Source organism: Strongylocentrotus purpuratus, unplaced genomic scaffold (genome assembly GCF_000002235.5).
Source record: "Strongylocentrotus purpuratus isolate Spur 01 unplaced genomic scaffold, Spur_5.0 spur5_scaffold_8, whole genome shotgun sequence".
Taxonomy (NCBI): Eukaryota; Metazoa; Echinodermata; class Echinoidea; order Camarodonta; family Strongylocentrotidae; genus Strongylocentrotus; species Strongylocentrotus purpuratus.
This window is the reverse complement of record NW_022145614.1, coordinates 11,195,920-11,221,183: the sequence shown is the minus strand read 5'-3', so window position 1 is coordinate 11,221,183 and position 25,264 is coordinate 11,195,920. Positions and strand designations below refer to the sequence as shown.

At 37.4% G+C, this 25,264-nt stretch overlaps 1 protein-coding gene across 2 annotated transcripts; it reads right to left on the bottom strand.

Annotated features, from left to right (window-relative positions):
* LOC589904 (oxidative stress-induced growth inhibitor 1) lies at nucleotides 1–24,669 on the bottom strand. 2 transcript variants are annotated; one of them, XM_789534.5, is made up of 6 exons: nucleotides 24,527–24,669; nucleotides 14,531–15,332; nucleotides 11,792–11,925; nucleotides 10,648–10,839; nucleotides 6,819–6,907; nucleotides 1–6,286 (listed from the first exon to the last, which is right to left on the bottom strand). In XM_789534.5, the coding sequence occupies exons 2-6, from the start codon at nucleotides 14,661–14,663 to the stop codon at nucleotides 5,275–5,277; spliced, it is 1,560 nt and encodes a 519-aa protein (XP_794627.3). In that variant the 5' UTR covers nucleotides 14,664–15,332; nucleotides 24,527–24,669; the 3' UTR covers nucleotides 1–5,274. The 2 variants fall into 2 exon arrangements, with proteins under 2 accessions (XP_794627.3, XP_011666074.1); XM_011667772.2 differs by having other exon boundaries at nucleotides 14,531–15,315.
* Between the last annotated feature and the right edge of the window lie 595 nt (nucleotides 24,670–25,264).

Sequence of the window (25,264 nt, the reverse complement as noted above, 5' to 3'; positions counted from 1 at the left end):
ACCATTGTTTAAAATGTACACATATTTTATTTCAATGATTTATAATCGTGGGTGACATAGTCAAAAAGACTTGTCACAATCAATATGCAATATGAAAAATATACATCTTCATGATTGAGTTTCAAACACAAATTAACAAACAATTCAAGAATTATATAAATGTGATGTAATATAACAGTTCTTTGTCTCAATTTGCGAAGGAATACAAAATATGTCAGTACCATTGAAATATTGTGCAATTACTGCAATGCTTACATTGCAAATTCAAGTAAATCAATTTGCTACGAACATCACTCTGACTTCCCAGTGCAGTTTTCGGATTCTCTGATGGTGATGAAAACTCTCTTTTTTTTGGTTACAACCGTCAGCAACTTTCAGACTTTAAATACATCCCCTTAAACTACCCCCCCCCCCACCTCCCCTCAAAAGTTCTTAATTGGTATTCTGAAAAATATTGTTATCGTCCATCATCTCCTAAGCAAAACAGGGTTGCTCCAGCACTGGCAAAACAATTCCTGACTAGATGTGAGCAGAACACGGCACTTTTTGTTTATCAAGCAGGTGTTATTGTATTAGGAGACTGTTTTAACCATACTTCATTGACCTTTTGAGAACAGGCGCATACCTAGACTGCAAATTGGTAGCTTAATTAGACATAGCATCTGTACCCACACATTTTCTTGTTTCTAATGGCTATGAGCATACTACTGTTCACATAGATACATGTATATATATCATCACATTAAAACCAGAGATCAAAGTGATTAAGATAAAGCTGCATGTGTACTGTAAATGCAATTTCCATTTTTGGTATTTCTTTTTTTGTAACAATGACTTGGGCGTCTTTGGATTCTAGTCGAGGTGAGTTGTTCTTGAACCATATCGTTGAACCTCCAAAATATAATAATCTGTATTGGATATATACAAGGCCAAAACCACATTAATCTTAAATTGTTTTTACAGTCAAATTTACCCTCAGAACCCATTTAGAAAAATGACTGGCAGAGATGACTAGATTCTATCTGCTAGAGCCAAGAGGGTTGTAAATTAACTTGTATCCTCCAACCAGATCTTAAACGCCATTTTGGCTCTCAACAAACCGTTTAAAATGTTGAACCAGATTTAGGTGAGATCTGTCCAAACGATGAGAGTAAAAATGGCACTGATAAGGACTTCATAGGGAGTCAACACCCCCCCCCCCCCTGGCTCTCTGTATTTAAAATCACATACAAACTTATACGAACAATTATTTTCTCTCGAAAAACAATGTTAGTACTAACAAAATGAAATAAAGTTTCATGAAAATGTAACAAGAAAACACAGAAAGACATGTTACACACAATATTTAGGAGAGAAAAAAGGTCCTTTCTTCATTACCTAGACATGTTTGGCCTTGGCGAATAATTAGTAATAACTACCCTGTCTTCTGCCTTGATCATAGTATACAATCTCTTCATCTGTTATATATAAAAATATAATATTCTAATATTCTAGAAGCTCCCACATTAATGATACCTCCAAGTCATTATCATTTTCATCATCGACAGGTATCCTAGTATACATCAATAAGAGGAATGTCATATTTCATGAGGATTTCATGAAATCTAATCACCTTGTTTTTGTATCATTACTTCTGCCTCGTACAAACGGTACTGATGGATCTAAGAAATGGACAAAATAGATTGAACAATGTTTGGGAAAATAACAAATTACAGCATGTTTTTTCCCCCATCATACCGGTACTTGAATATTACACTGTCATCTAGTATCTGCCATACTAGGTTTGGCACTGACAAATTATTTTTTTCAACATCAAAAATCCATATCCTATTACCTGGTAGTCTAATGTTAAGTGAAATACATTTACCGCAATTAATTAATTACATAAATCTCATAGTCATGGAAAATTCTACTACAAAAAAGGAGAAAATATATCAAAATATTCATAAAAAATTGCTTTGGCATTCCTTTTCCATAATAATATTTTCTAAAAAAAGTAAATAAACAAATACATTGGAATTAAAAATCCTTTGTCTAATTTATTTGTCAAACTAATAATAATATAAAATATAATATATGTATCTGTACCAAAAGAACACAGTTACATAAGAGATCAAATGTTCAAAAAAGAAAACATAATTATTTTGTTGATATCAAATTAATGAATACAAGGATACTATTTCTTGATTCAAATCGAAATTAAAATGCAGGAAGAAAAGTAAATGATTCAAAGAGGTAAACAAAAGAATACAAACTGTATAACATTTAAGTACTGAGAAAATTAGTATTTAGAAAATAAACGAGCATGCATTTATCTCTCCTTCTGCATTATTAGATACCAGTAAATAACCTACATCACCTCAGGAATGACTCCTTGTATAGATTAAAAAATATACAAAGAAAGTAAGATTTAAGCTTTCGAATGTCAAATTTTTAATGCAGCAGCCAATACATTCATGTTAATTTCAGTAATTTTTGTTAATCAGGTAAAATATCTATGACAATGTGCAGCAGGGCTCCAATTCACAGACAAAACATTCAAAAATCGTTTTCATTTACAAGCAAGAGTATGTTCTGATCATCCTAAAATAACAACTTTCGGGGGGGGGGGGGGGGGGGGGCTAGACATGGAACTAACAAGTCCCCAAAATCTAAGTCCGGACCTCTATATGTTGGTACATTATTTGGGCTCATGAATACCAGTTACCATTTTGTTTAACAATGTTTCCAGTTTTACAAATCTGAGATGCATGGCCCTACGTTGTTATCAGTGTCTGTGATATGGTGTAATATCAAAGCCCTGAAAAAAATTCGATTCAAAATGATCATGAAGTGCTTCGAAAAAGAAAAAATCTTTGAGTGACCGGTAATTGGACACGTACTGTTTTCATACGATAATAATTGCAGCATTTGTTTTTTGGACATGTACGTTTTTCATTCAAGTATTTACGTTTAGACTATGCACATGCATTCTTTTTAGTCTCAATATATCTAACAGGGATGCCAGTTAGAATTAATCAGAGGGCCTGAAAACACCTAGAATGAGCCATTTTGTACACAGAAAAGCCTAAACAATGGTCTGAAAATAACTTGCCATGGCATGAATTCATGCTATTGCCTGAAAACTGGCATCCCTTATCTAACCTTTTAATGTTTGTTTTTAATTGTTTGATGTTAATGCTCACTCAAGTGCAATGTTCCATGTAGAGATTTTAAAATGTAAATGTACTGGGAGTAGCAAGTGTGTGTGTGTGGGGGGGGGGGGGGGGCACATGCCGCTGGTGGAACACTTGCAGCTCCAACTCCTTTTATTCTTTCATATTCTTATTATGTATTTGTCTCTTGCCACTGTTAAGTATCTGTGCTTTTTATGATTGGTCAAATAAGTAATAATAATAATAATAATGATAATGATAATGACAGAAATTCACTTTGAAACATGAAAAATTGCATAGTCACATTTCCTCTCATATCAAATACTCCCAACAGTTATGTCAGGAGCTGTAACTCATTTAGAAAGTGTAAATGTACCTCCTCTTACTGCATGAACTACAATATTAATGATTAATGTTTAGATATTCGTAAGGCAGCATGAATATGTGCATGAAATGTTGATGTAATTGCACGATACAAATGTTTGACATTTACATCATATTACGTCCAGGTACCGAGAGCCAGAAGGGTGTTAACTCTGTGTGAAAGTATCCCAGTTAATGCCCTTCCAAACAAATACCAATAACAGATATAACCAATAACAATAAGCATACAATTGTATCATCTATAAGGCAGTCATTTTCGATTATCCACCCTTTCTCAAACGGTGAAATTTAAAGCTCAGGATGACTTGAAAACAATATTTAAATATCTTTTGCTTACATATACAAAAGAACCCATAGCATGATATAAAGTAGAAACACTTGTTCACAATATATTCTGTACTTCAATTACATGTATGTACACATGTCCATTTATTTTACTGTTAAAAAAAAAGATATTAGGAAATTGCAGAACTTACTGTTGCACAAATAATAATGAATGACATCAACTTTTGTTATTTTTTATTTTTTATAGACATTAATTTGACTTGAGCTGAACTACAAAAAATGTACAACCTTTCGCAACTAAACCGCCCCGGACTGCACCTTAGCTTGATCTTTTCTTAAACTGCCCTTAAGCCCGTAAGAAGGAAAAGCTAATTCGGTTCAGAATTATAGTGCAGTCAGACCAATAGTCTATGATTTCAGGCACTAAATTTCTAGTTGTTAAGATTTCCATGACGAATATAATTACTGTTTCTTAAAGAATCGGATCGCACAGTCAGAGAGTGGAGTGTGCGGAGGGCATAAGGCACAGAGAATAGAAAAACATCTTAATTCTTACTTGTGATTAGGTTCTAGGAGATGAAAATTACAAAAACTAATAAGGTAAGACAAAGCCTGAACTTGCCCTTATTGAATACTAATGAAAATAAAGGGAAGTTTCCTTCAAGTTCAGAATTTTTTTAATGAAGAAACTTAATTTAAATTTACTAAGAGGTCACAATGTAAAATTGCACTAGACATTTAATGTAGATAATAATATTTCATTTATAAAGCTCCTTTTCATTAGAAAAAAAGTGCATAAACAAGAAAAACAAACAGGCAAATAGAGAAAATTATCATACAAATCTTACATTAATTACAAACAGAGGGGAACATTTCAACAAATTAGAAAAAAATGTGTTTTCAGACACTGCTTGCAAAAGAAAGATGGATCAAAGTTTTCTATCACCGATGAAATAAATTTGAATCAATGATACTTTGCGGTAACCTGATAAATAAGAACTAAAAATTGCATAGTCCAGACCAAACAAGAGTACTCAGTACAATGATTCTTCATACAATATATCATCATCTGTATTATCACAACAATACTGATTTCCATCCAACAATTTATAAGGCCTAAAAAAAAATTAAAAATGTATTGCCCTTTAGGTGCCAAAACATGGGTCGGTCGGTCAGATCTGTGTTTTTTTTTACTTGTTTTTTTTACTCCCTCTTTGGGCTGATATTTCTCAGTTTTTAATTCTTAAATACATTTTTCTCTCTTTTTTAAAAGGACGACCGTAGATTTGAAGATTTTCTTGATTTTTGGGTCGGTCGCAAATGGCAATACAACAACTTTTTTTTTTAAAGGCCTAATTGTAGTCGGGATTGTCCAATAATGCATGCATCCGAGGTACATGTAAATATTGATGTCTGTCTTATCTCACTACATATAAAAAATGGTATTATGCTAGGAGGAGCTCGTGCAGCATGGGCTCTGACAACACTTCTTCCTTGAGAGGTGACTGGCGATTGCCAGTGCCCCTCCTGAGGCAAACCGAACAAAGGTGTCTCCTACCAGAGGACCCATGGCGTAAAGGCCAGGCTCTGCTTCAGTTTCCATGGTAATGGGATCAACACTTACAGGATTGTTCTTGCAGTTGATGTCACTGCTTTCTTCACCCAGGCTAACCCCTCCGCCAGGTAGGAAGGACAGGTCTGGCTTCGCTCCTATGAAGACTGTAACCATCGAGACGGCCATACGCTGCGTTGAATCATTACCTGATAGGGTCACCATGCAGTCCCTGCTGAAGTCCACCACCTGGTGCTTTGGGAATGGTGTGTAGCCTTCCTCCTCGATCTCCCCTCGCATCATCTGCAGGACTCGATGGTACTCAGGGTAGACCACCTTGGGAAGCTTGCTGAGGGTGATTGCCGAATCCCAGGGTGACCTCCGGAAGACATGGACGACTGGAACTCCTGCGTTTCTGGCCATGAGGATGGCATCAGCAGCAGACAGTCCTGACCCGATCACCAGAACAGGGTAGGACTGACTACTAAGGTCGCCTTCCTGAATGGAAGATTCAAGGTACTTCAGATCGTACCTCACATACCGGAAGTCATCTCCAGGGACGTTGAGCCGATTCGGTTTCCCCATCATCCCCGTTGCAAGGACAACGTTGGGAGACAGTACTGTGAAGTTTTGCCGGCATCCGCAGTTGGGGTCAATGTGTTCGCCTTTGACCTCAAACAGGTTCTCCCCCTCCAGCTTGCAGCATCGCTGACACGGGATCTCAGGCTCTCCACTCTCATTGTTGATGACGCGTCGACCCTTCAGACGACGGATGGAAAGAACCTTGGTGTAAGGCACAAAGTTATCCTCAAGCTTCTTGGTCTTGACAAAATCTTGGTAGTAGTGGGCCACCTCGGACAACGTTGCTCTCTTGTAGTTGCTCATCACCATGGGGTCCTTGTGAGTTTCCCTGTTAGAGAAATATTAAAAATACACTGAATTTTTTTCACTGAAAATAATGTGTTTACAGTATCTCTATTAAACTCTTTATGAACAATTGAACATGTATGCTTCCTAAGTCTGAATGTAATTGCCACCCTATATTTTTGTTTGTATCAACAACAGAAAGTACCCTATGGCACTCACTTTAGTAGGAATGCTTTTGTTTAGTGTGAATAATCTAAATAATCTAAATTTGTTCATTTTAAAGGTTGAAAAAAGAAATCTTGATATTGTTTGGGGAAGCATTCAATAATGACCCCTTAATAATTAAAAGAAATACTACATGTATCTTATTTGACTAAATTAGCATAATTAGCATAATTAACTCTTGAGTAATTGAATCGCTGTACACAATTAATTCTGAAAACAAATGACAGAGGAAAGATACTCTGTACATCTCGATCATCATCGACAACGAGAAGAAGAAGAATAAAATCAATGCACAGGTGAAAAGCACATGGAGGTGTTTGCTACTAAAAAGTAGGCTCTCTATTCCATACCTGTATTCTGCAGCCCATTCATCAAAGCTCATGTCTGGCATTTCCATCCATGCTCCAAGGCTCAGCGTCAACACAGAGTCGTCCATTTCCTGAACAGAAACAGAATTTTTAAATTAATGATTTGACCTATTTATACGTCATATACATGTAGGTACACATGTACGTTTAACGTTGGGGTGGGGGTGCATGGCTTAATTCAGAGGCAATAAGGTACAGAGTATATATGGACATGGTGTCATAGTTGTACATGACCCCCACAGGATTGTTCAGATATGGTGCAGAAAAACGCCACAAAAACAAGAACTTGTGCGTAAGATACAGAAATGTGAAGTGTATTATAAATACTAAAAATCATCATAAAACAAAAACGATTTTTTTTTTTTTTTTTAATTTTTTTTTTTTACCACATATCTGAATGAGCCTTATCTCCTTGCAATGATCATTCAATTACTTCTTGCCATCTGTTTGTTCATCTGCATTGATTCTTGTCTCAGTTGTCTGTTGAATTCTGTTCATCTATCTACATGTACATGAATATGTGTCTCTTCCAGCTCATACAGTCTATTTCTACCATCCATCTCTCTCTATTATGATTATGTGAAGCATACTGGCCATATTTTACACATAAACTACCCCCCCCCCCCACCCCCTTCTCTGCCTCTCCAAATAATATACTTCTGTCTCTCTCTCATTTGAATACTTAGTATCTAAATCATTCAATTCTTTCTCTCTATCCATGGACAAATGTTATATCAGCATTATTTAGATAAGGTCACTGCTTCTTTACCGACTTATCCGTAACCCACACACACACACACACACACACACACACACACATCAGGGAGTCCATAGCATTACCGGTATAAACCTTTTTAGCCTTGCTATCACTAAATCTAAAGCAGTATTTGAGCCTGAACCATATTTTGGATATACATATTGTTGTCAGAGCCAAAAATACCACATATTTGCTCACCTTTCTCACTCTCTCTCTCTCTCTCTCTCTCTCTCTCTCTCTCTCACTCTCTCTCTCTCTCTTTCTCTCTCTCTTTCTCTCTCCTGCATTGTCCAATAGAAATGTGCCATGGTCATCAGTAATAGTCTACAATATCACACCCTATTTGTCTCTGCACACTGCAATGATTATGTACCTGAAAGTGTAATGTACATATTCAATTGAAATGAATCCTATGAGGTATGAATTGCATTTGCATCTTTCATCATAAGGTATACCATGTACATAAATTGTAAGGCCAAGTAGTGCAACAAAAGAGGCATAGTTTGGTGTGTATACCAGGGAGTGATAGTAAGCACTTTTCTCAACCCCCCCCCCCTCTCTTGACTAAAAAAAATTACAAAAATAAAATGGCACCTGGCACCCCCCCCCCCCCCTTTGAGAAATTGGGAGGAAAATCTGGAAAATTCAGGAAAAAAGGGGTAAAATCAGGAAACCAATTTAAATCGGGTAATTATCAGGCCTGGTATACTGATTTTTGTACACACTGTATGTCATGGAAACACTGGAGAGATTATTTTCTCCTATTGAAATATTATCAATATTATCAACATTTTCTACACGTACATGTAATGCCAATGGCATATATACATTAGATCCTTTGTTTATATTTGCAATCTGCTATGCTTAACTGGAGACAGTTCAAAGTTTAATCCTACTTTTCTACTACATTTCTATAAAGCCAATTAAACTGATGTTTGGTTTCTCGCCGCACCTGCTTCTTGTTTTATTCTGCCTGCTTATTATATTTTTGTAAAATCATGAAACAAAAAGAACATGGAAAAATTCAAGAAAAAAAGGAATAACAAATATTAAACGAATGATAGTAAATAAAAAAAATTAAAAAAATCTTGCATTAAATTCAACCTCACAGCAAAGATGTACATGTATAAAAGATAACATTTCGTAAGATATCAAATAACAAAATACACCCTCTTCCTTTTCAAATGAAAAAAAAAAGGGAAAAAAAAAAGAAACTAGGAATCAAGTTAACTTGGCTATTACTTAGGTTCAATCATGCTTTGGAGTCTGTACTTTTTAGGGCTAATGAATGAAATCACAAAATCAGTAAAAAGATAAAAAGAAGGATGAATTAAGGGATGAACTGACCCATGAAATATGGGTCAGCTCACTTTGAAACACGATTTATGCAGGTTAAGTCCTTGACATCATTTTTCCACTTCAAGGATCAACAGTGCATACATGTACATGTACGTCACATTTCAAGACCATACAATACCCGGTAGACAATTAGTTTAATAACAACTGCCTTGAACAGTTCCATGGTTTGGTACACATATGGGACATGCACAGATGTACTGATGTACACTGTATACAAACCATGCTTCCCCTACTGTTGTGTTCTCATAACTTGCATCGATTATGTGCTTCAGCAATTTTCTATTATATAAGTAATTGTTCACTGAACTGTGTACATACATATCTCACTATGAACATGACTACAGTTCCTCAGGTAGACAAAGGAACATCCCTTCCGTGCTATTGTGTAAAAATGTGTAGCACAGGTGTTACATGCTTATTCGCCTTTTTACATAATAGCAGTGAAGGGATGTTCCTTTGTCTACCTGAGGAACTGTATATTTTGTCCGCTTTCTTTGTCCATCATATTCAGTGTCTATTTGATAATTAATCATATTGAAGTAAACCCAGCAAAAATCACAAAAAACAAACCATACCTGACATTGATACTAGTAGATGTTCCTATTAAAAGGAAAGCTATCAAGTACATCAACTACAGCTTGTAAAGTGTAGGAAAAATAAACATCAGGGGTGATAGTGAGCACTAAAAAAAAAATAGGTTTTTTGTTTTCCCGTCAACCACGCCCCCCTTAAGTAAAAAAAAAAGAAGAGGATTCGCGGGGAAAAAACGGCATCTAACAACATTCCCCCCTTTCGAGTAAGAAAATTGGGACAAAATTAGGGAAAAAAAAAGGGCAAAATAGGGAAGAATAGAGAAAATAAGAGGGAAATCGGGAAACCAGGATAAAATGGGGAAGAAGAAAAAAAATTGGTAAAAAAAAAAAAAAAAAAAAAAAAAAAAAAAAAAAAAAAAAATCTGGATTTTTTTTTTTTTTTTTTTTTTTTTTTTAAATCGGGAAGAAAAAAAAAATCGGGAAAAAATCGGGAAAAATAAAAAAAATCGGGAAACCGATTTAAATCGGGTTTTTATCAGGCCTGAAACATGTCTGATTTTATTTTAGTACAGAGAAATCAGGGAGGGGGGGGGGGTCTCGCAATATATGTCACAGAGTTGCCAATTTGTGTTTGAATGATCACATCTTCAAAAATTCATAACTTTCTTATATCTAATCGAAATTCGCTCAAACTTTCACTGACCTATTCCTCTCATTTTACTGCTTCTCTAAAAACCAATTTCATATCAGGGAAGACTTCCCCTTTAACTGTCCAGGGGGGTGTTTTCACAAAGACTAAGATAAAATTTAAGTTGGACTTACAATGTAAGTATGGCAGGCCATTCATGCCACTGGTTGCTCTCACCATTGGTCTCTCGATTATGATCTTTAGATAATATTTTTTTCTTTAATAATGAACTATCAAAAAAGGTCATTTCTGTAGCTTTGTGACCACAATTTGACATCCCTTGAGAGATCAATACCAGTAAATGGTGAGAGCAAACAGTGGCATGAATGGCCTGCCATAGTTAAAGTCCAACTTAAAGGCGATCTTAGTCTTTGTGAAACACTCCCCCGGTATCCAAAGCACCTCTCAATCAGAGTTTCTGTTCCAGCTCTCTATGAGCGTGCGCCACCGGAGAAAATATGGATGACTACTTACCCACCAAGATCCGCCTGGATTTCCCGTCCCAAGTACTATATGATCCACAGCATTGGCCTGATGGTGGCGCCATTCGAGCCGAGATTTCTCATCCTCCCCCAGGTCTGCCCCGGGGCGGGAGAGGGTGTCGAACAGGAGGGCCACAGGGTTGTGGGAGCGCCCCTCGAGGCCTTCGCTGAGGTACTCCAAATCCTGCATGAATAGAAATGGGATGGTGAATACATATAGGTCGCCGGCCCCTGTATTGTTATTATTATTCAATTATTAAATTAACGGTCACCATATTTTTAGCAAAGTGGAGCTGAATTGGTATGATTGGATTTAATCTACATGTAAATATCACACATTTTGGGGTCTAAAATTACCTTCATAGCAATTATACATGTAGCTCCTAAAAAGGGCACTAGAAATATCATAAATAAGAATAAGAGTATGAACCACGCACTTTGAAGATATCAAAAAGTATATACAGTGTATTAAAGAAATAGGTTTCCATATAAAAAATTTGCTTCACTGTACAATGCCTTATTTATGCAATGTTCATAAAATGAGCTACACCTGTATGTCATTATATTTCAATACATACATAGTACAAGATAGTAGTTACACACCATGAATGTAATCATTGAAATTTGTTCATGCATCCCATATTCAGCAAACACGGTTGAAAGGAAAAGATATATTTCAATAAAAGAATATTTGCTGAACATACTGATCAAGTTAACTCATCCGTATCCTCTGTTAGTTTCAACAGATTGCAGATGAAAAAGGATGGTTTTGGTCCATTGCCCCTCACGTAACATGTTAAGTAGCAGCTAGTATTTACATTATCCCTCAAATACATCTAGGAATGTGGCTTTTTTTGCTGCTGAATGGCAAGGCTGGCAATTTCGCTCTGGAATGCTCAAATTGAGCTTTGAAAAAAATGACTTGTGTATTAAAGCCTTTATACAAAATTAACAATGGCGCTTAGCAAGCAGCAGAAAGAAAATGTCAAGCTGGTGCAGTTTGTTTGGATGAGGATATAAAGAGCAGAGCATTAAAAAAAAAAAAATGAGAAGAACAGGAATAGAATGTATTGAAAATTTGAAGCCACATAGAAAAGGAACCATGTAATGCCTTGTAACTCCTTGGTTATACTTACACACTCCAAAATAGACTGGTCCTCGTTCCCTTCTAGCTTGAGTTGCAGTATAGGGTTTGGATGTGGCTCACCCGTGAAGTGTGGCCAGTTACCAGACAAGAGGTATGACAGACATATCCCCGATGGGCCATTACCTGAAAACCCGACAAAGGATGAGAGAAATCATGAAAAAATAAATATTCTGCCAACATGAATTGGAATATCCTCATGATTTACAAGTTTGTTGATCTCTTTAGCCTTTAGGACATTGCATACATGTAGTTTTCACACAATACAACTTTAAAATGGTCTCTTCGAAAATTGAAATTGTCACTCTTCTGTAGAGGTTTAGTAATAAAATTCAAGACAGTTTAAGTACAGGTACATGTACAGTGTATGTAATTGTACAGTACATGTACATGTACAGTACATGTACAGTGTATGTACGTACATTTTTGTTTACAAGTCTAGGTCAAATACCAGACACCAGCAAAGAAATATAAAAAAAGGGGAAAATACTACAGGATGAAATAAGAGAAAATGTGAGCTAAAACTAAATAAATAAATTATTAAATGTCAAAATTAAATAATTAAATATGAAAATACACCTGTATATTGTAATACCAAGCAGCAATAAGTTAAGGGTTTTCCTGTATTTCCACAGACATTTAACTAGAGAAAGTGCCATGAATAACATAATTTAATCCATATTCAGTTTTACACTTAATAGCCATGAAGCAAGGTTAGATGCTATGTCAGGGTTGGTTTGTTGAGAAGCATGCACTTTTCTTGGCATCATTAATTCTACCCAAACTCTGGTACATTATCACATCCAAAGTGAACACGAAATTAAAGGCACAATCACATAAAATGTAACTGAACTAAATGTACATGTAGTATGTACTAACCTAACATGTACATGATGTTATTTATTTTGCCAATAATACCTTTTTAATTGAGTCATATTTTGACAGTCACATTTAAAATTGACAATTTACATACAGGTAGTCAATGATCACCTTTGTGATCTGTTTAAATGAACTACAGGTACACCATGAACAAAGACTAACAAGTTGAATCTACATGAATGTATACATGTACACTCATTTCGATTTGTGTTTAGATTAAAATATGAATGTACATGTACATGTTGTGGGACAAAAATGCATTATGGAATGGCTTGATATCATGTATTTTTAAAGTGCTAAACAATAATTCCAGAATAATGTTATTGTTTGTATCGTTTTTATTATCTATAATGATGCATTTTTGCATCCAGGGACACTCACTGTAGCTGGAGCTGCAATTCATCGCTCTAGGCCTCTAGGGTAGTCTTCGTGTTACGGGGGCTTTTATGGTTTCCTGTCCTACATGTATGTTTGTTTGCAGCTTTTGAGTGTTATCTTTTTTTCTCATTTTCTTTTTTTTGGTCTACATGTGCATCCGGAAGGATGGTAAAACAATAGAGTATACATGTGACTATTTTCCTGAAGCTCGAAAATGCGTCTTCACCAGACCGATACGCTCGTCACAAAGTACATATACAGTTGTACTGTAGATGAAGACGGACCTGCTATTTCCCAAATAGCGGGCTATTTTGGAAACAAGACCTAGATTCCTCAAGATATTTTCTCGACCAAATAACCCTCTAATTGCAACTTCAGTCTGATGAAGACAGGCCTAATCAATTAGCCATATGCCTAATAGTCAATGATATGAGCATACTGTCTGAAGCCCACCCCTCACTACACGATCATCCTGTAATGACGTAATCCAATTTTGTGTGTGCAGAAATGGCAATTGTATTACAGTGTAAGTAGAAAATCTAAACAAACATCATCTTCCTGATTTAGCTTCTAAATAATAATAAAAATACACAAAAGAATTAATAATCATAAATTTTTAGTGCATTGAACTCTTCTAGTCAGAATAAAAGCTGAATTGGCTTCAAAAGTTCAAATAGTAGACAATCGCACTACTGGTGTGATGTCACTACGATTCTGAGCCGATTTAGCTTATGGAGCGCTAATTTTTGTCTTCTCCAAATTCGCGAGGAAATATAAGTGCCGAATCACCCCCCCCCCCCCCCCCCCCCGGTCTTCTATTTTTATTTTTAAAATGGTTAGATTTACATGTACCTGTTTTGGGGCCAGGGGAGTGGGCCCACCCCCCCCCCCTAGATCTGCCACTGACCCTACCCATACATGTACAACAAAACCAAAATGAAGATGCTAGACAATCAAACAGCCCTTCTAACAATAATGGAAGAGATGTAGATACATGTAAAAGTACACAGACTGATTCAGTAGCCAGTACTTAGGCATGCACTAGTGTGCATTTAAAAATAAATCAATGATTGGCAAACAAGGACGAGTTGATCAATTTCTTAACTTCATTTAAGTATCAATTAAAAAATGATCCCATTCAAAATAAAATAGTCGAAAACTAGTCGAAAATAGAGGAAAAAACGGAAAATATGATTTTTGGCTATTTTCAAATTTCAACTCTGAATATATTTTTCATCTATCTTTAGTTCCAAATCCTTAGCCGAACAATACATACAGTGTAGTTTGTCTCTATTTTCTATTTTTTCAATAGGAAAATAGAAGAAAAATTGTCTAGTTTTCTAGGAAATACCCCCAAAATATAGATACATAGCAACCAGGGAAGTGCCCTTTTCCTCTCTCTCTCTCTCTCTCTCTAAAAAAAAAAAAAAAAAAGAAAGAAAAGAAGTAACTAAATACAAAATAGAAGGCTTACCTATGACAAGCACTGGGGTGTAGTGCTCTTTCAGTGCATGGTTATCACCATTACTTCTCTGATCCGGGCTGCTTCCGTACCTAGATGTTGAGTTGCGTTCACTGTTGCAGGGGCAGTAGTCTTCTGAAGCCATTTAATGCATCCACAAATAAGGTCCGTTTCAAACTCCTGGGTAACTAGTAACTACCTGCCCGACTAAACTGCCAATTGTTCAAACTTAATAGGTAGGAGTTGATTATTCCGACAGTGAAGGAGGTCAAATTATGCTCTCCTAATGAAGTACCCGAATGTCAATCACATCCAAATACTCAAATCCTCATGTGGAGCTACATGTCTCCTCCTAAAGTTGATCAAGGCTTTCAAGTCCTCCTCTGACTCGAGCGCAGACAGTAATCACAGCTGATGACCGACGATGATCTGAGGAGCTATTTCCCGTCCAGACGGCTTCATTCGCATTCTTCCCTCCCCTGACTGCGACCCGGTTTTACCACAAGGTAATTGGCTGTCTACGAGCCCGGGATATATGTCAATCTTTATTTATCCCGCTTCCCGATCAAAGTATCCTTATCCCGATGTATTTACAAATGTTTCTGTCAGATACTGAAGATAAACGAAGCAATAGAGAGGAGTAACTGATATATTGGACACACAAGTGTCTCACCAGCAGTGTCCTGTCACCTGGTTAGAAACAACAGGCTTTCGTTCACCGGGAGATATGGCAGCTGAATGTGATGAGCTGAGCAGCAGTACGATACCACGACCATCCTCATCCTGAACTAAGGGTCCTGATGATCATTTGGGTCTGCAAGCATGGGAGATAGGAGGAGAGAGTATAATTATGCATATGTAGGTATGTAGGTGGATGGGAAAGAATCTCTCTTGTATTTTACTGAAAAGATGGGTTATACCTGAATGCATTTCAAGTACTGGCAAATAGCACAAGTTTGTTACCGGTAGTCTAGTCATCTCTACCACATATAATATACGCTCAATGGTGACAAGATTACATGGATAAATTAGAGATACTTTTACTTATTTGTTCACACTTTTGAAAGCCTGGACCCTTAGATTAAAAATATAAAAAATAATAACAATTTTTAAAAAGGTATACAGTGTATGTACCACTATGTCAGTATTACAAAATTAGTTTCTCATCTTCAATGCTTTCAAAAAAGTCTGAAATTTAAGACTAAGTGTGATGCACGTGCTCTCTCCGTGCAAGAATGAATAGACAGAGCACTGAGTAAATCATGTTTATTCATAGTGTAGGCGTCTTTCAACTGAACCAACCAACCAATCAGAGCTTGAATTATACACCAGAACCAATAGCACTATCCTTATCAATCAATATTGACAGACTACTTCATGAATTATTCATGAGCAATATCTGCTGACTCACAGTTGACTATTACAGGTTCTGAGGTGTTCCATTATTCCCTCACCAAGGTACTAGAAACATCTTGAATTTGTAACAATTGCAGCATGCAACACATACATTTATAAAAATGTGACTTGACAAAGAGAAGGTTAAAAATCATCTTGGGGGAAAGGAGGGCAAAGAGTGAACTCTTCTTTAAAGATAAAGACCAGTTATGGTCATGCGATTGCATTGTGAAAGAAACATTGTGGAATCGATCAGAAAAGGTTGATCATCTAGCATCTAGCATCTGCAAGGTTCTGGAATCATCAAAATGAGAAGAAATTTGGCCCATTCTTCGTAAAGTTACAAGCACTATACACAGAAAGATGTATATGGGACTACCCTATATCTCTCACAGTCCATGAGAGAAACAAATTTACCAAATATATGAATTAGTAGGCGGTTTCCCGGCAAATTTTGTTATCATCATGTATTAGCCAAAACATATTCTTTCACATGATTGGTAATAAGAGCTTCCATTTCATTTTTTGAAATTGGGGCGTTTCCAATACTGGTCTTTACCTTTAAAGGCCCACTGCACTACTTGTAGCTACTTGCGCCCTCTATATAACAAACCATGCCTAATCGGTGACCATTGGTCCCCCATGATCCTCTTTTTCTTATGTTAACTGAGAGCTGAGTTGATGAGATAACCACATGTCCAGTGACCTTGCAGGGCAGTCTAATCCCTCCTGTAAACTATGGCAGATACGCTTTAATATTGTGTATAGAGGGGATGGAACATGAACACATGTATGTAGGTCCATGTACATGTATTGTATATATCTCATATCTATGAAATATGACAGCAGTGGATGGACCTACCAGAGCAACACCATCCCTGGTAATACAGTAACGGTATAATATATTCCTTTCAAATTACTGAAACCTATATATACATGTATGTACAAGTCAAACATCAACATGTTTCCAAAGAAGGCAATGCAAAACATTATATTTATTTTTTGCTCTAAAGGATAAACTCTTCTGGATTTCCATGGAAAGTATTGAAATGGAAACTCTATAGTAATTTTTAGGCTGCTTAAAGGCCAAGTCCACTTCAAAAAATAACTCACTTTCTATAGAAGCAGAGAAATCAGACAAACCAATCAAAAAAAGTTTGAGCAAAATCGGACAAGTAATAAGAAAGTTATGAATATTTACCGACATGAAAAAGCTTTGAAACTGAAAGTCACAAGACAAGTTGGCAACTCACTCATGAGTCTGTGACGTCATTGCCTCACTATCCATTAATTGTTTTCTTTATATTGATAATATAAATTTCCCATTTTCCCCCTAAGAATCTTATTTTCTCACACCAGCATCCAACTTATATTGATAGTAATATGTTTTTGTGTGGATGCACTAATATGGAGTAATTTTTTTCCAGTTAAAGGTAAATACCAGTTTTGGAAACACCCTGCTCTCAAAAGATTATTATGGAAGCTCTTATTACCAATCATGTGAAAGAATATGTTTTGACTATTAAATACATGTACGTGATGATACAAATTTTGCCGGGAAACTGCCTACTAATTGATACATTTGGTAAATTATCATATCTATCCGGACTGGATAGATACATGTATAAAGGGTAGTCCCATATATACATCTTTCTGTGTACAGTGCTTTTAACTTTACCATGACCAGGCCAAATTTCTTATCATTTTGATGATTCCAGAACCTTGCAGTACACACCAAGATATCAACCTTTTTTGATCAATTCCACAACATTTCTTTCACAATGCAATCGCATGACCAGAACTGGTCAACCTTTATTAGTAATGTTTGAATCATGACAAATTTGAGTTTTGATAAGCTTTTTGTATAAGAATCAATAATTATGAATGCAATATTCAGAAAATAGTATAAATTCATCAAAGTTCATAAAAGATTTTGTGGAATGTCATTCAGGCAATTTACAATGTGTGATTGGGCAAAGGCATGGGGAAATCAATTTTTTTTTTTTTTTTTTTTTTTTTTTTGGGGGGGGGGGGGGCGGTATAAATAGGGAAATTAATGGATAAGAATATATAAAGCGATTGATAAATACTAAATAGTGAGGCAATGACGTCACAAGCTGATAATCAAATTGTAAATTGTGTAGTGATTTCCATTGTTCAATACATTTTCATACTTTTTCAAAAATTCATAACTTCCTTATTAGTTTTCTGAATTTAATCAAACTTGTTTTGATTGGTTTGTTTGTCTGACTTGTCTGCTTCTATTGAGAGTAAGTCTTTTTTTTGGAGTGGACTTGGCATTTAATAGTTTCTTAAAATGCATGTGAAAACAGAATCATGAGACATGCAACCAGTCAACCTCAATATTTTTTTTGGCGTGGTATGATGTGTTCTTAATTTTTTATGCAACCACAAAATCACTTCTTCAAAAGCCTTGGACCTAAAATCTTTCAAAGGTCTGGTATTGAACCAGGCACTCCGGCAGACTAGTCAACCCTTTGGGTTTTTAACTGGGTGCTTTGAAAAAAGAAATGAAAAAAAAATCAGACTGAGATGTAGTGCTCTACAAATTGACTTGTAGCCGTGTGGGATTAATTCAGGATCAATTTAGGATTAATAAAGATTTTCAGTAGAGGGAGGTGGGTGGTACTTATAAATTAGGTAGCCCTTATTGGAAACTGTTCTTTTGTATGAATAAAAACCATTACTTGCATACATTACCATTCAAATCAAAAGAAAATAAAGATCTAATGTAGATCTAGTTTAAATCCCTATATCTTTATTTTGTGTTCTTTTAAAAAATGAACGCAGCCTAAGGATGGGGTCATGAGACCATTCTCTAGACTGACAATTAACGAAAAATCCTGCAGATGTAGTTTAAGCTCCTTGATTTAGTATACCTGTCCACCTTTAAAATGAAATGCCACATTCCCTGAATTTAAAATTATGACTTACATGTAAGCATGAGCATCAGCATGGCTGGTCACCAAAGCCCAGGCAAATGAGAGGGAGTCTGCCTTTTCCCAGAATAGGAGCCGATAAAAGATATTCTATTTCTACTTTTCATCCTTCAAAGGTAATACAAAGTTTTGGTATGGGGTCATGAATTTGGTTTAAATAAATATATTGGAAGCATATAGGATCCTACACTATTCAGTGATCGTTGTTGCGGTCGAAATCGACTCTAAAATTATGAAATTGTAAATAATAAACATTTTATGTTGAATAGCTCCCTCTCAAGTTCAAGATATTAATTAAGCTATAAAACAATGCTTATTGACTAAAATCGACCAATTAGCTATTGTCTTTCGGAAATTATATACCATAACTACATACTCTGAGATTTTCACGGTCGCAGCTACATGTACCATTGTACGGCCGTAGGAGCTATTTTCAAATTTATCCAAATTTATCGGGAGCACCGGTAAATCTTTATATTAAATTTTTCTCGAAAGCAGAAGTGTGTTAGGGGATAAAATTTCTGGTGTTTTTAATACATCCACACAGGGGCATCCAAATATATCAAAATTGTAAAGAATCACTATCTACCCATTTTTCAAAATTTCCAAAAACTTTGTAATACCTTTAATGTTTAGATGTCATATTGCTGTGTATACTAACACACAGCTCAAAGTGGCATACATACATGTATATCTGCTCGTTCTAAATTATAAAGTATGTAAAATGACTTGTGAGTACGAGTGGCCTGCTGTGCATTGCAGTGACAGTGGCAGTGGAGTGGCTGCATGCATGCAGACAACAGTGTTAGTCGCAAGTGCAGACCCAATGCAAAAACACCCCTTCACGGTTAAGGCCGCCATTTTAATTTGCGAGTAAACATTGCGTCATCAATTTTTTCAGACGCGCATGTATTGGATTGTCTCCTGAACTGACTGCGCTGCATGTAGAAGTTTACGCATTGAGCTCTGTAAAGTGAATTACCCGCTCTGATTGGTCGATCCACTCTAGCAGATTCGACATTAAGTGAGAGAGGGCCCACTTAAGTAGAGAGCGCAATGGTCCCGCCAATACAAAATATTACACAACACACTGACATGTCATGCTTTAAACAAGTAACGGCAAACGCACTTTACACATAACTGATGCACATTAAGCGTAGGCTACTGGTACACACATAAAATAGAAAAATCAACAAATATTTCAGTACAACTTCCAAGTTGTACCTTAAATATGATGAAAATGAGAATTGTTAAAACTTAAGTAGATCTAGATTCTAGGCCTAAACGGTTAAACGTAAATCAAATGAACTTTTTGTAGCACATGCGCAGTAACACTAACAGTTTACAATTTCAAAACGGAACACTGCTGCACATTACAATTGCATACCATACCAGCACGGCGGTGTTAAGTTAGCGACTGTAATCTAAGCAATTCATCATTTAATGACTTATGCGGTCGCTAACTTAGCACACGCGTGCTGGCACCCCACTATTCGTACGGTATGCAATTGTACTGTGTAGTAGTTTGCTGTGGATTCCATGAGAAAGTGAATATTAATTATAGTCTAAATTACTCACTCTAAGTTTTCGATTTTAGGAAAAGTAGACTTCTACTGATTAGCTCCAAAAAAGATAAGAAAATTGACACAAAACAGATAAGAAACATGGGCCTAACAACTTTTAATTATATCATGACCATTAGTACTGTAGCGGCTCTTACATTCGCCCTACTTACATTTGCCCTACTTTCACCGTACTTTCATGTCTCCAGTATTTTTCCATCACGGTACTTATTTATATTCATTATTCGGGCCACGTGTGTATTTCTTTCCAATCGCGCATCGTGGTTCCGCACTGTTCACCCCGCGTATTTTCAACTCCACGAGGTTTTTCTCCACTCCCGCCTTCACCTTGGTCGAGTCAAGACGTCTCCGTAATTTCCTCTCCACGCTTTATTCTTCTGTGCCTGTCGTTTCTTCTACGGCACGTCTACTCTTTTTCTGCCGTGTTCATCGGGCTGCAGTCTCCCAGTGGAACGTTATAGTCAGCACCGACATGGCGCCTGACTCTCCGCTGGGAGCTGCCAGTGTCTTCGTTCCGGTAGCTCTTTCCACTCACGAGCTCATCATTTCACCGCAGCTCATCTAAACATTTCTTCATCAAAGTCCGGCGCATCAAACGAGCAACTATTACTACTCAGCACCAGTGCCGGCTTTGCATGTCTACATTTCTACTTGCCTCCGACATCAAGCGATTCACTGCTTCGTCGTCGAGCGCCACATCTCTTCTCGCCTGAGAGCTTCAACCACATCTTTATCACGAGCGTCAGCGTCGAGATCCTTCACCGCTCTTCAGCCACGACTACGAAGCTTCATCTCCGCCTTTAAGCCTCCGCAGCATTCATCGCGTGAGCCCCTTCCTTCGTTTTCATCTCTCTTCATCTTCATTGGACTTTCGACGCCATTTCTATTCTGTCGTAAGCTTTCATTCATTATGTACATCGCATTTATTCATGTTCATTCTCATCCTTAATCATTATGTAATCTTCGTGCAATATTCACATTTTCAAGTCTGCTATATTTGCTTGACTGCACTTTGCAAGTGCATTGTCAGCTTTGTTCAGTACCCAATAAATTAACGAAAAGGGAATACTTTCTTTCATGTATTTTATTGTCAGTGCAACCTTGCTTCCTTGTAGCTAAAATAAAAATAAGAGTTATGTTGTGTGACGAGTGAACACGCTTTCAAATATCCATTCACAATACCTCACACTCATATCTCTAAAGTGGTGACCCCTCGTTTACTTTGAAGCTTGGTTGTACGAATTTATTATTCCCTGACTTTTTAGACTTAGCAGTGTTTTATAAAATGTCTTCATTCTGGATTATGTATTGAATGTTTTTTTATGCTCTTGCATTTATACACGTTTATTCGATGCATACCATGTCAATATTCACTGTTCTGTTTTTGGCAACTAAACAGCCGTTCGCATACCATGCTTGTTGTATTACATTCTTTCAACATGCCATGCTTGTACATTTCTTAGGCTGTTGTAAATTACTGCATACACTATATAATACATGCACTTTTACATTTTTATCAGCCATTGATTCTTGTGACATTTTGTACTTTGCTCATTTATATATTATCGCCTTTCATCTGTGTATTGCATACACAGCTTCAATTCTGGCAGGGGAGTAATGTAGCGGCTCTTACATTCGCCCTACTTACATTTGCCCTACTTTCACCGTACTTTCATGTCTCCAGTATTTTTCCATCACGGTACTTATTTATATTCATTATTCGGGCCACGTGTGTATTTCTTTCCAATCGCGCATCGTGGTTCCGCACTGTTCACCCCGCGTATTTTCAACTCCACGAGGTTTTTCTCCACTCCCGCCTTCACCTTGGTCGAGTCAAGACGTCTCCGTAATTTCCTCTCCACGCTTTATTCTTCTGTGCCTGTCGTTTCTTCTACGGCACGTCTACTCTTTTTCTGCCGTGTTCATCGGGCTGCAGTCTCCCAGTGGAACGTTATAGTCAGCACCGACATGGCGCCTGACTCTCCGCTGGGAGCTGCCAGTGTCTTCGTTCCGGTAGCTCTTTCCACTCACGAGCTCATCATTTCACCGCAGCTCATCTAAACATTTCTTCATCAAAGTCCGGCGCATCAAACGAGCAACTATTACTACTCAGCACCAGTGCCGGCTTTGCATGTCTACATTTCTACTTGCCTCCGACATCAAGCGATTCACTGCTTCGTCGTCGAGCGCCACATCTCTTCTCTTCTCTTCTCTTCTCGCCTGAGAGCTTCAACCACATCTTTATCACGAGCGTCAGCGTCGAGATCCTTCACCGCTCTTCAGCCACGACTACGAAGCTTCATCTCCGCCTTTAAGCCTCCGCAGCATTCATCGCGTGAGCCCCTTCCTTCGTTTTCATCTCTCTTCATCTTCATTGGACTTTCGACGCCATTTCTATTCTGTCGTAAGCTTTCATTCATTATGTACATCGCATTTATTCATGTTCATTCTCATCCTTAATCATTATGTAATCTTCGTGCAATATTCACATTTTCAAGTCTGCTATATTTGCTTGACTGCACTTTGCAAGTGCATTGTCAGCTTTGTTCAGTACCCAATAAATTAACGAAAAGGGAATACTTTCTTTCATGTATTTTATTGTCAGTGCAACCTTGCTTCCTTGTAGCTAAAATAAAAATAAGAGTTATGTTGTGTGACGAGTGAACACGCTTTCAAATATCCATTCACAATACCTCACACTCATATCTCTAAAGTACTTTAACAATTGATGAAGATATTTGATTTTCAGTATGATTCAGTAGGGTATCTCCTAGACCGAATTTTTCTGTCTCTTTCGTTCGTTAGCCTCTGATTTTGGGGAAGGTCGGCTCTCTATTTAGGGATTAAGTTTGGCCAAGTTTTGTGTAACGTTTCTTTACACAAACGCGTGAACACTAAAGCGTATAGGGTAGCGCGCCCAGTATTCGGTCAATTCCCAGTATTCGGTCAGACAGCCGTTTCAACAGCTGTAACAATTTAAAAAATAATTTATGAGCCACGAAACTTGCACAAATCAGGCAGCTGAACAATTTTTCTTAACTCTCAAAATTAAATCAGATTTAGGGCCCCGGAATGATCTCCAACTTAGCTCGAAATTGGTCAGTGTCGCACAACTTTCCGCACTTTCGCGTTCTCTTAGCACATGCGCTAACATGCATAGCCATATGTAGAAGTCTATTGCGAAACAACTACGTGTGCTGTCACAATGAATTTAGTATGTGTGTGAAGAGAATCACTTCCGTGTTCGCTCCATCGCAGCGAATTTGCAAATGACGCACTTGCCGATGTGCAAGAGGTATTTATACGATACCCTTGCCATGCGGTATCGCTCAGCCAGTATTCGGTCAACGCATTGACATTCAGTGCTTTATTGCGCAATTGTGTGAAAATAGTGCGCAAATACGCTACGCTCCTTTGCAACGGAGATACCACGCACTAATCGCGTGACCGAATTCTAGTCGGCGCGACCGAATTCTGGGCAGAAAAATGCTCCGTCTTCTTTCGGAAGTCTTTTGCTTATCGTTATTCTATATTTTCAGTGACTATAAAATCCTGTTAGAGGAATAAATTTCTTTTCTTTTGATGGGTAGATTGCCCAATGAAAGAGGTAAGAATTCAAAATATTAGTGATTTCCCCTTAAGTGACCGAATACTGGGTACTCTACCCTAGGGCTGTTCTGTCTCAAAAGAGAGAGCCGAGCTTACCCAAATCAGAGGCTAACGAACGAAAGAGACAGAAAAATTTGGTCTAGGTATCTCCACGCCGGAGTTACTGATCAAAATTTGAATACCATTCTGAACTAGCGCCGGGTACCATACCGGGCCGGGTATTGTGCCAGAGCAGCATGCAACTGCAGTGGCCTAGGCCTACGCCTGGCGGTGGCAATGCAGTTCCAGTGGCATGGCAGTCATGTCATTGTCAGGATGTCATTGCATATTGGCAGTGCAGCTGCAGTGCATTGATGATTGAGATTCCAGCGAGAAATGTAAACTATTTCCAAGAATTCATAGTCAATGATGCAAATAGGCAGCTTGTTTAATATTACTTTGTCATAAATTAGATACCTTACCTCAGGTAAATAATGAAATGATCCCAAAGTTGCCAAAGTGTTCCGTTCGTCAGTCCCAAGCACAGCACGCCACGTTTGACACTTTATGCAGATCACATACATTGTACATGTAGTGTACATGTACGTGCGTACCACGTACAGTTCGGGTTCGTTCGGGTACAGTACGTACACCGGTACGGTACATAAATCACATGTCAAAGGCGATTGCGTAACTCCATAAAAGGGATTTATGGTCTGGCTTCTATTCATTAGTGCATTCACCCGGCCTATACTTCAAGTACATGACCTAGCTCTGCGTGACAACATAATAATATTATGTCCAATTTATTGTCCATGTATAAAGTATGTATGTAGGATATCTATGGGCCATATAAACTACAAAAAAAAAAAATCTTCCGTAGGCTATCATATAAGAAAAAAAAAAATCCGCATCACCACTATTACATGTTACGCAGGCCCTAGGAAGGTTTTTCGAAGTGGGGGGGGGGGGGGGGGGGGGGGGGGGCTCAAGTATTTACGATCAGGTAGAGCATGCAAAGCAAAGTGGAGCGTAAATTTGCGTAGGGTCCAGGGTCAAAGCCCCGGCGGAGCCCCATGAAGCTCAGGGGTTTTAGGCATTTATTTACGGTCAGATGAGCATATTTTGATACCTAATTTGTGAGACTGGCATGCTCGGGGGTTTTAGGCATTAAATTACGATCAGATGAGCATCCATGGGCCATAGCCCCCGGAAGCTCA